At 42.2% G+C, this 11,807-nt stretch overlaps 1 protein-coding gene across 1 annotated transcript; it reads right to left on the reverse strand.

The window, feature by feature from the left end:
* Positions 1 to 780: 780 nt before the first annotated feature.
* LOC145389723 (SCAN domain-containing protein 3-like) lies at positions 781 to 1,686 on the reverse strand. Its single transcript, XM_080264921.1, has one exon. The coding sequence runs from the start codon at positions 1,684 to 1,686 to the stop codon at positions 781 to 783; it is 906 nt and encodes a 301-aa protein (XP_080121047.1).
* Positions 1,687 to 11,807: the final 10,121 nt, after the last annotated feature.

Genomic DNA, 11,807 nt, shown 5'->3' on the forward strand with positions numbered 1-11,807 from the left:
AACTGCAGTATAAAGAGGTATTATTTAGAGAGAGAATGAGTGAGAATGGCCATGAGTCAGAGCAGTGGTTGCCAACCTTTTTTCCAGGCGACCCCAATCCTGCACATGTAGCCATGACCGCGACCCCACTGGTTTTATACACTGTAATGTGTTACTGTATATTACTGGTTGTACGCTGTAACAGTACAGGGCAAGTGTAATTAAGAGAGGTACTGTAAGGTTGAAAAAGACAAAATTAACATCATTAAATGTTATTTTATTTACAGAAATTTAAAGGCTTTATTTGAACCAAAACATCCACTTCTGAAACAATATTTTGTCACATTCCACAAAGACAAACTAAAATAAAAATGTTTTTTATCAACTGATAAATTAATTTTAATGGGAGCCTTGGGCCAGGATCTCGCTGGTAAGCATTTCCATTCGCGGCTCAGTCGTAGAAAGTGCTACCCTCAAATCATGTTCAGGTTGCAGCCAATTTCTGCTTTTCGTTTTGATGGCAGCCAGATATGCAAACCCTGATCCGCACAGATAGGTTGTAACGAACGGCAACAGCACTTTCACAGCCTCACTGCCGAGGACTGGTTTCTCCTTCACAGTAGTCCAGAACACTGCTAGTGACTGTTTCATCATGTTGCACCTCGATGAGCTTCTCTTGCAGATTTGGGATGGAAGACTCTTCTTCTGAGAGGTCTTCGACGTGGACATCGAAGGGTCTGCGCCCCCATTTGTATTTCTCATGCAACTCTTCATCCGGAATATATCTGTCAAACTCCTCACTCAGTTTCTCAAGATGCTCATCAATACACTTTGTTCGTCCACAAGCGTGACGTCTTCATCTTCCTGAAAAAGGTTCAAGAGTGGAAAGGATGCAGTTTCCCCCCACTCAATCTTTCCCTTCCACGGCCTCAGTTTCGTCTTGAATGCCTTGAGCTTTTCTGACACAAAGAGATGAGTTTGTTCTCTTCCTTGCATGGATATATTCAGCAAATTCAACACTGTAAGTATGTCTGTTGGATATGCCAGTTTAAGCAACCACCTTGGTTCTGCAAGCCTTGATGCCAGTGCATGTTTCTTCTCGTTCAAGAAGATTTCAACCTCTGCACGCATTTCAAACACTCTCTGGAGCACTTTCCCTCGGGACAGCCACCTGACACAAGAGTAGTAAAGCAGGTGTTCATATTCCGACCCCATATCACAGCACATCTGACTGAACAGCCTTGAATTCAGAGCTGATGGTTTAATAAAATTCACTATTTGAATCACACCTTTTATCACAGAGTTAAGCTCAAGTGACAGTTTCCGGGAGGCAGGGTTTTCCCGGTGGAGCAGACAATGAGTTATTATCACTTGGGGGTTGACTTGTTTCACCCTAGCGGTGAAACCCTGATGTGCCCCTAGCATTGCAGGTGCACCGTCCGTGCACACACTGAAGCACTGATCCCAGCTGAGGCCTTCTTTCTTGATGAAGCTGTCAACCAACTTGAACAGATCTTCACCTGTTGTTGTCGTCTCCAGTCGTTTACAGAACAAGAATTTCTCTTCCATGTCATTTTTCCCTTGGCACCGCACATATACCAAGAGCTGTGCCTCGTCACCGACCTCAGTTGACTCATCCAACTGCAGGCTGAAGTTTCCGCTCTCCTTGATGGCAGCCACTACCTGTTCTTTGATGTCTTCCGACATCTCTTGAATCCGTCGGCTAATTTTGTTGTCTGACAGTGGAATAGTTTATTCTTTTTTTTTTTTTCACCGCATCATCTCCGAAAGTAGTACAAATCACATCGAGGACTGCTGGCTTCACCAACTTTTCCCTAATTGTATGTGACTGTTTCCGTTTAGCAATTCTTTTTGCAGCCAGATAGGACGCAATTGTTGCATGTCGAACAGAATACACTCCTGTGTTCATAGGGGTGTCTAACCGCTGACGCTGCAGTTGTTCTTTCCTCTTGAAATACTGGCGGTCTTTCCCCGCCAGCGTCGGGTGTTTTCCCTGGAGATGGCGCTCGAGCTGGTTTTCTTTAAGCGACTCATGGCTGAGCACTTCCCCACATCTAACACATGTTTTTCGACCCCACGATCGATGAGAAGCGTAAACCCAATGTCAAGGAATTCTTCTTTGTACACCCGCTTTCTGGACATCACTGAAGAATCTGAAATGAAATATATACTTGCTTAATAATAAGTCAGACAAAAGATGCTGTTTGGTACCGTCCGCCAGGAGGGGAGAAGGGGAGGGGGCCAAGGAAAGAGGAGGGGAAGGAGCCAAGGAAAATGAAGGAGGGTAGGAGGGCAAGGAAAGAGAAGGAGGGGAGAGGGCCAAGGAAAGAGGAGGAGGGGAGGGGGCTAAGGAAAGAGGAGGAGGGGAGGGGGCCAAGGAAAGAAGAGGGGGAGAAGTAAAGAGGAAAGGGGGCAAGGAAAGAGGAGGATTGGGAAAGGGCAAAGAAAAAAGAGGGAGAGGGGGGCAAGGAAGGAGGAGGAGGGGAGGGACAAGGAAAAAGGAAGGGGAGGGGTAACGAGGAGGAGGGGAGGGGGCAAGGAAAGAGGAGCAAGGGGAGGGAACAAAGAAAAAGGAGGGAGAGGGGGGGCAAGGAAAGAGGAGGGGAAGAACAAGGAAAAAGGATGGGGGGGAGTAAAGAGGAGGAGGGGAGGGGGACAAGGAAAGAGTAGGAGGGGGAGGGGGAAGAGGAGGAGGACGAGGAAGGAAAGCGTAGGAGGGCGAGCGGGTAAGGATAGTGCCCCCTTCCCCTCCTCCTCTTCCCTTGTCCCCCTCCTTCTCCTCCTCTTTCCTTGTCCCCCTCGCTCTCTAAATATAGTGAACGGTGCCTTTCACTGACATACTTTGATGCAATATTTCGTCGGCCAGTGAAATAGTTTCTCATATTTACCTAGGAATTTTAAAGAAAGAAAGACTAAGTGAAAGTTATACAGCACATCGCAGTTCAATATATGGGTAAAATACATCAACTTACCGACAGAAAATGAACAAGTTGGTAAAGAGTGTTTGCCGTTACGACCGTACAGCTCGAGTGGTGGCCTGAGACGTGCCCCCGCCCACAGCCATACAGCGTGTTAGTAAAAACATCAGCGGAAAATCCGTAGACTTCTGGCGGAATTCGTAGTAAAGAAAAATGTATAAACGTAATTGTTGATTTATGTTTATGTATTTATGTATATATTTATTTATATAAAATTATAAGAATGTATATTCAATGTTGGTATCCCTGAGTGCCGTACGCGTTTGGTACGTGAACAACATCTTGTGTCCTGCAAACGTGAACCGTCCACGTTCAGTCTGAGCCAGGACTGGCCACTTTATCAGCAGTATAACACGATCTCCAAAATCCTCAACCAATATGTGAATATATGCTGCAAACATCTCAGAATCGGGAATTGAACATGTTTGATATTTTGAGGGCTTGGCGACCCCAGGGTTGGGAGAGGGGGAGTTGGAGAGCAAAAGAAACTGCTGCATGGTTAACATATGTGATTGTGAGAGAGAGAGAGAGAGAGAGAGAGAGAGAGAGAGAGAGAGGGCCCATGAGTTAGAGTGAAGAAGAAACTGCAGTATGGATAAGAAATATGAGTTAGAGTGAGTGAGTGAAAGCGTCCATGAGTTAGAAATAGTAGAAGAAGAAACTGCAGTGTGGTTAAGAGGTGATTTGGGAGAGTGTTATTGGGAGTGCCCATGGGTTAGAGAGAGTAGAAGAAGAAGAAATTGCAGCATGGTTAAGAGATAGCCTATGATTGAGAGAGAGAGAGAGAGAGAGAGAATGGCCGTGAGTCAGAGAGTAGTAGAAGAAGAAGCTACAGTATGGTTAAGAGATGTGATTGATGGACAAGTGACGATGGCAGTCTCAACTGTTACCGTGGCCACCAGTTCACAGTATAATTAAGCCTGTTGTTTATATATCATGTTGGTGTTGTCATTGGCCATACTCCTGTATCTAGTGTTGTAAGGTATATTTGGCAACACAATACCGGGTATTTCTACTAGCACGATTTATGTTTAAATACCATCATCATTATTATTACCGCCTTCACCACCACCACCACCAGTATCGTCATCCTCCTCCTCCTCCTCCTCCTCCTCCTCCTCCTCCTCCTCCTCCTCCTCCTCCTCCATCATCATCATCATCATCATCATCATCATCATCATCATCATCATCATCATCGGCGACGCCTTGTTCCCCCTGGCTGTTTGAATCTGACGTAAATGTTTCTGGATGCTACCTTATCCTATCGCTAAGTAGGATAGTTAGCATGATGGTTGTAGTAGTGTAGAAGCTAATTTTCATACAGTTCATGTGCCGTGCAGTATTTATTATTATTATTATTATTATTATTATTATTATTATTATATTACAATAGTCAGTCACAGCCCGAATACGTAGTTGTGGTTACGTGAAATTCGAATGAGTCCTTGGTTACTAGTCAGATCAACCCCCCGCCCCCCAACCTGTATACTAGGTCGTGTTTACGTGAAATTCGATGAGCCTTAGTTATGGGGTAATGTGAAGCTCCTTGGTTACTAGTCAGATCAACCCTCCAAACTGACTACACTTGGCTATCAACCGAACTGAAATGGGTTAGGGATCATTATCAGGTTAGAATATACGTCTGTCTGATCTATCTATCTATCTATTGCCAGACGCCTTAATCCCGTAAGATGTGGCCACAAACAAATCGCCTCCACGTCGCCCTGTCCCCCGCCATTTCACTGCCCTTCTTCCAGCTCACATCCCCCTCTCTCAAATACCTCTCCACGCCATCCCTCCATCTCATCCTCGGCCTCCCCTTCCACCTCACTCACACACTCTCCTCGCTAGTCTCTCGCTCCCCATCCTCTCCCCATGGCCAAACCAGCTCAGTGTATTTCTGCCAACGCTGTGTATCACATCCACATCCACACCAGTATCTCAGGTGACAGGCAAAGATAAAGTTATCGTAGATAATGCCTGTGAAAGATGACTGTAGTTGGTGTACCTTAACTTGGTGCAAAATGTTGTCCTTTGGCAGCTGTTTTCACGTAGCAGCTGGCTGTGTGTGTGACTACCATAATACTAAGAAGAAATGGTGCAGTGCTTATAGTGGACATATACATTTATACATCATACATACATGCACACATATACATACTGTACGTACATACATGCCATACATACATACGTGCACACACATATATACTGTACACACATACTGTATATACATATGGTACATACACACATACATACATACATGCACACACACATATATACTGTACACACATACTGTGCATACATGCGGTACATACATACATGCATGCATGCACACACATACATACTGTACATACATACATACACATATACATACATGATTCAGCAGCAATGCAATCAGTTTCTCTTCTCCGTCAATACTGTTTTCATAGTACTCTGAGATGGGTTGCCCTTGTGCAGAAAATAACACACACACACACACACACACACACACACACACACACACACACACACACACACACACACACACACACATACACGGCCGATAGTTCTTTCACCTTAACATGGCCCAAATTGTCGTCGTTTTACAGCTTATTTCACACAGCTGATTGGCAGAAAAAGACAATGCTGTGGCTGTACTCATAGCACTTCTTCGTGACTAGCTTCCTGACATTGTTTCACCTTAGCTCAGGTGTTTGTTATCTTGTAGCTTATTTCACGTAGCTCAGTGGCAGCGAAAGACTGCTATGGCCCTACATCCCTTTCGTAGCACTTCTTCGTGACTAGCATCATACTCTAGTAGGGATCTATAATTATTACAACTTGGCATTCATGATGGAAAGACGACATTTTTAGGTGCAGCCTGTGTTTTCTTCAGCCATTCCATAGCACTTATTCGTGACTGGCATCATATACTAGTGTTAATCTCTGGCTACTAGTCACAATTCAGAGTAGAGTGATGGCAGTTTTAGGCCAAGTTAGTGTAGAATGAGTATAGCATCACTGACAACATTCCTCTCAAAGACGGTAATTTTAGTCGTTGCTATAATTTAGTTTCACATTTTATTTCACACACTAACTTCCAAACTCATTAACTAGGTCTGATATGCAGAATGAATCGCTAAGCAAGATGTGTTAGCAATTCTCAAGTGTCAGTTGCAATAAGACCGGGAGTCTGCGTTGCCATGGAGATATTTGCTCTCCCGTCAACTTACTGGCTAACGAGAGAGAGAGAGAGAGAGAGAGAGAGAGAGAGAGAGAGAGACGTCGCTATCATCCTCACTCCGCGGTGACCAGCATAAAAATGGCGATATTTCACTAAGTTCCCCTGCCAGCTGTGTGTTTTTGGTACAGGCGGGTGTGTATATGGTTATTACAACACTGGATCACTTATGTATCGCCTGTGTACCTGAACAACATTATTTAGGCCAAAAATAATAGTCTTTCAGTATTGCCAATATAAGGAGGAAACGTACCATCCCAGTTACACTCTTAAGACAAATAAAAACAGCTTTACTTCCTAGTTTGTAATAAAGTGATGGTTTGTATGGTGTTAATATTACAAGTAACTATATTTCCTATGGTATATCTCCTTTATTTTCTTATTATCCTGGTGGTAAAATCCACAGCTGGTCAACAGGTAATGCAGTGCTGATGTGGCAACTGTTCTGTGTCAGTCTGTGCTGGAAAAGGTTCAAGGTTTGGGTTGAACTGCTTCCTTCACGTCAGGTAATGTGTGTTTAAGCTGCAGTTATCATTGATGCGGCTGTCTGGCTAAACCCAAGTGAACACATGCCATGTAACATTAATTGCACCATCAGTTGGGTAAATTAAACCCGAGTATTTAGGAAAATGCTGGAGCACTGGCAGGTTCGAAGCATGGTTGGTGTGAAGTGGTTGGTGTGGTGGATGAAAGGAGGGTGTAGTGCAGAAAGGGAAAATAGGAGAGGATAGGCCAAGACTGATGCTGTGTGAGAACAGAACATTTGTTAGGTTAGGACAAGACAGGCCAGATGTCAGGCTAAGTTTGACTGTACAAAATATACCAGGTCAAGTGATTGGAAAGGCTCAGGTCAACTTATACCTGCTGTTTCTGTTCTTGGTATCCAAACCTGACAGTCTTTACTACAGCACCACCAAGCAATGCAACTTACTGTTTTAATGGTAATAGTATTTTAGCTGCCTTGATTTATTTCTGTGCTATTACTGTTAATTATGTATGCAGGAAGGAGGCAATTTATTGGGAAGTTATGTAGTGTGATTAAAACAGAAAACCTATCTACACTAACAGCACATTAGGCAAACCCGCTGATTTAGTTCAGCCAAAACCTGTGCTGTATTTATAAACTGTTCTAAACATAAACTGTGTATATAACTGCCTGTATAGACGCTTAGCATCACTCAGGCAACTAACAAACACTTTACAAACTAATTAGTCAATATTACAGTGACAAAATATGACAAACAAACCACCTGTCATACTAGATAACTTATGGCGTTGAGTTTATGCTGTAGATTAGTTAGGATCCTTTATAAATGCCAGCCTGACGCTCTCACAACACCCACGGGCCATAGTTATAAATCATCCCAGGCCTTAGTTCCTCTCTCTCTCTCTCTCTCTCCCCTACCAGCAAGGAGAGGTGGTCTCCATGGTAACGCAGACTCACTGTCTTATACCAACTTTTATTTCGTAACAGCTCCACCTTAGCGATTTATTCTGCTAATTACACCTCAGTCTCCCTGTTTATGTTATTGATGTAAACTCCATGTTAGTGATGGGATGGATAAATATTAAGGTGCAGTATGGGAAATAAATCGCTAAGGAGCAGGTGTTGCGGAGTCTCCTTTGTTCCCTACAGAATTCGCTCTTGTCACATCAAGCTGAGTAAAATCGTCTGGAGGTGGCAGGAATAATAATAATAATGATAATAATAATAATAATAATAATAATAATAATAATAATAAAACTATATACTCCTTCTACTGAAACTTGTCCTAAAATTGCCACTGTCCACCTTGAGTGCTGAGTTATAACAGTAGGTCAGCATTAAAATATGATGCTAGTCACGAAGAAGTGCTGTGGCCTGGATGTACAGCCACAGTATTGTCTTTTTCTGCCACTGAACTTCGTGAAATAAGCAGCGAAAGACAGACAGCCTGGGCCATTAATCAATCAAATAGGCATCGTAACACTCATCCTGTAGCGATTTATTCTTCCTATAACACGTTAACACTGTCTTGTTTAGTAATACCATATACAATACATCTAATTATAGCTTGTATACATAAATACATTAGAAAAGCGTATACATTGCTAAGTGTACTAATAGTAATTCTAGATGTTAAGAGTATGCATGCTAGTGTGTGTGTGTGTGTGTGTGTGTGTGTGTGTGTGTGTGTGTGTGTTATAGGCAGAATAAATCACTAAAGGACGGGTGTTACGAAGCCTACTATGCCACCTTAGCTAAGTACTCATCATATTACACCTGGATTATTGTGTGTGTGTGTGTGTGTGTGTGTGTGTGTGTGTGTGTGTGTGTGTGTGTGTAATTATGTGTTGTGTGTGGACTGTGTGTCTGTGTATTGTGTTGATGTGCGTTTATGTGTATTGTGCATGTTTAGTATGTGCGTGTAATGTATAGGTGGTTTGTAAGTTGTGTTTGTGTACTATGAGGGTATTTAATTCTAGATGTTAAGAGTATGCATGCAAGTGTGTGTGTGTGTGTGTGTGTGTGTGTGTGTGTTTGTGTGTGCGCTGTGAGGGTAGTGAAGTAATAAGTGCCAGTATACACGCATGTGATAATTAACTCCATGTTTAATTAATAGGTATACATGCTTATTTCCTCTGTCTCATTTCAGCACACTCACTGCCATCCCCACGCCCACACCAGCAGCCTGAGCCGTCTCCTCAACGCAAGGGCCTGCAGGTGAGTTGGCAGTGTATTAAAGGCACACACACACACACACACACACACACACACACACACACACACACACACACACAAAATCATCATCATCCAGGTGTAAAACAATGAGTACTTAGCTAAGGTGGCATAGTAGGCTTCGTAACACCCATCCATTAGCGAGTTATTCTGCCTATAAGACCTTAACATTGACTCGTTTATTAATTATATGGTTTTAATCTAAATATAGTTAACATCAGTAACATACATAAAGATACTGAGGTTTGGAGTGCAGAATAAGTTGCCAAGGTAGAGGTGTTACGAAATAAAGCCAGTTGAAATACCACCGTAAGACTGCGTTGCCATGGAGATCATATAGGCTTTCCCACCAACAGGGCCGTCCATATCAACTCTTCTTCGGGGGGGGGGGGTCATTCCGTGGCAGTTATTTTCAGTAATTCAGTTGTACAGTTGTGTGGCTGCATTTAGCGGTTCTTTGTACAGGGTAACGGCAAGGAAGCCAGCGGTGTTATAGACATTGTTATATAGCCTAGTTCAGGAATATTGTACATGTTGTATTTTTATGTAGCATGATTATGTGTTAGCTGAGATCTGAAAGGAAATCATTATTGCTAATAAGGCCAGATTAAAATTCAAAGCATTTGGTCAGTAAATATATGATATATACAGTATAACAAACAGCACATCAGAAAGGACACTTTGGCCATTTTGTCCTTATATAATTAATCATACCATGGAATAGCCAGATTCCCCACACACCCCTCCCAATTACCAACCCCTGAGAGAGAGAGAGAGAGAGAGAGAGAGAGCGATGTGCCCCTCATCCTGTCTCCTCGGTGGCCCACATAAAAATAACGATATTTCCACAAACGTAACATCCATGTGTGTGTGTTTGGTACAGGGGAGTGGGTACAGGGTCATTACAACACTGGCATCATTTATGTATCGCGTTTATACCTAAATAAGTATATTAAAGGCAAAGGTATTGGTGTTACAGTGGTGCCAAGTTAAACAGCAATACTGTCATCTCACATCGGTCTGACAAGCAAAGGAAAGCAACTCAGGTGTCTGGATCAAGGGATATTGATGACTAATATTGTCAGAGTAATGCGTCAAACATTATCATGTTACTGTCTTTACCACACAGCTACTTATGTCGTAAATCAAGCACACACTTTATTGTCAGAGTAATGCGTCAAACATTGAATTATTATGCTACTGTCTTTACCACACAGCTACTTGTGTCGTAAAACATTGAATTATTATGTTACTGTCTTTACCACACAGCTACTTATGTCGTAAAACGTGGAATTACTATGTTACTGTCTTTACCACTAAGCCACTTATGTCGTAAAACATTGAATTATTATGTTACTGTCTTTACCACTAAGCCACTTATGTCGTAAAACATTGAATTATTATGTTACTGTCTTTACCACTAACCTGCTTGTCGTAAAACATGGAATTATTATGGTACTGTCTTTACCACTAAGCCACTTATGTCGTAAATCAACACACACTCCCAAAACAACAAATATTTTTAATGTGCCAGTTGCGTCTGCGTTGCCATGGAAACCACTCGTTTTCCCGCCAACAGAGCGACGCCCTGTCATCCTCTCTCGTCGGTGGCCAACATAAAAATGACGATATTTCCATTATTTTATCTTTTACGACTGTTTCTTTGGGGCAGGAGGGTGGGTGTATGGATAGTACAATACTTACACCACTTATTTATTGCACACGTTGAGGATAAAGATTATTTACAGCAAAATAATATGCTACACAGTGTTCTCAAGTATAATAAGACCAGTAGCCTGCCGAGTCAATCTTAACTCATAGCAAAATTACTGAGGCTTCTTGTTTTTAGTCAACTTAGGGTTCATGAAAGTTTAATATTTTCAATAACGACTATTTTTATGCCATTTCCCTTAATTGTATAACTACTCCTATTATAATAAAATCAAATTTGGTAAATGGCCAGCACACCTGGATCTGGGAACTGCGTGGTGTTGTGAGACCTCGAGGTGTTGGTTGAACTGACAAATGTCTTTGGTCGAGCTGATTCATTGATTCAGTTCAACGAGGTTAGATAACCTGCGTGTTTGAACTACACTCTCCTATGACTTTATTTTCACACACAGCCACAACAGCACATCAGTACGGTTAATTACCATATATTATCAGCGACAAACACCTCAAGCAGCGTTAAAAAACAACCCCTGTTGTGGATCTTGCTGCTGAAATTATGAAGCTAGAATCTGCAGTCTTTGGCATCCATGTTGGGCCAGGGAGACCAACGCAACACAGAAATTACAAGAGTGATATCTTGGCGATTTCTTTCATTTAAGAGATAATTTTGTGCTATTGCTTGTATAGGCCAAGAGCCCAGTCTATACCATCTTCAGGCGGAATACCAGCCTCCAGATTGACCTAATAATGATACAAGAGACAGCCATTAAACTTAGATCAGCCAATTAGTTACTTGCAAGGGTTTCTCTTCTTAGTGTTACAACTTGACACTCTCACCAACAACACCCTAAAAATGACGTCAGAATTAAACTAATTTTACCTTAGCGCCGTTGATCTATTTTGTATTATTATTATCAACTGATGTGACTGAGAAACTTGCCAATTTGGGTGTAGTTATGTAGTGAAGTTAAGGCAGACATCAAGTGCACATTAGCACCACATTAGCTGACGTGACACATTAAGTTCTAACAAAATATGACGTAATATTCATAACATTTCTCACCTTTACCTGTGTACAGGAGCCTTTTGTTTTCACTGGTATATCCCCCAAACACTTCACCACCAAACCAGGCTGAATATTTAGCTGGAAATACCTCCATACACACCGATTTCTGATACCGATTTACTTCTATAAAGGAATATTTATCGTAAGAAATGG

This window comes from Coenobita brevimanus, unplaced genomic scaffold, assembly GCF_032717465.1.
Source record: "Coenobita brevimanus isolate Jiangsu-jjx unplaced genomic scaffold, ASM3271746v2 jjx.HiC_scaffold_1980, whole genome shotgun sequence".
Taxonomy (NCBI): Eukaryota; Metazoa; Arthropoda; class Malacostraca; order Decapoda; family Coenobitidae; genus Coenobita; species Coenobita brevimanus.

Bases quoted from the DNA above. Each gene is read 5' to 3' on its own strand.
- LOC145389723 (XM_080264921.1), bottom strand. From the start codon at position 1,686: ATGTCGGAAGACATCAAAGAACAGGTAGTGGCTGCCATCAAGGAGAGC.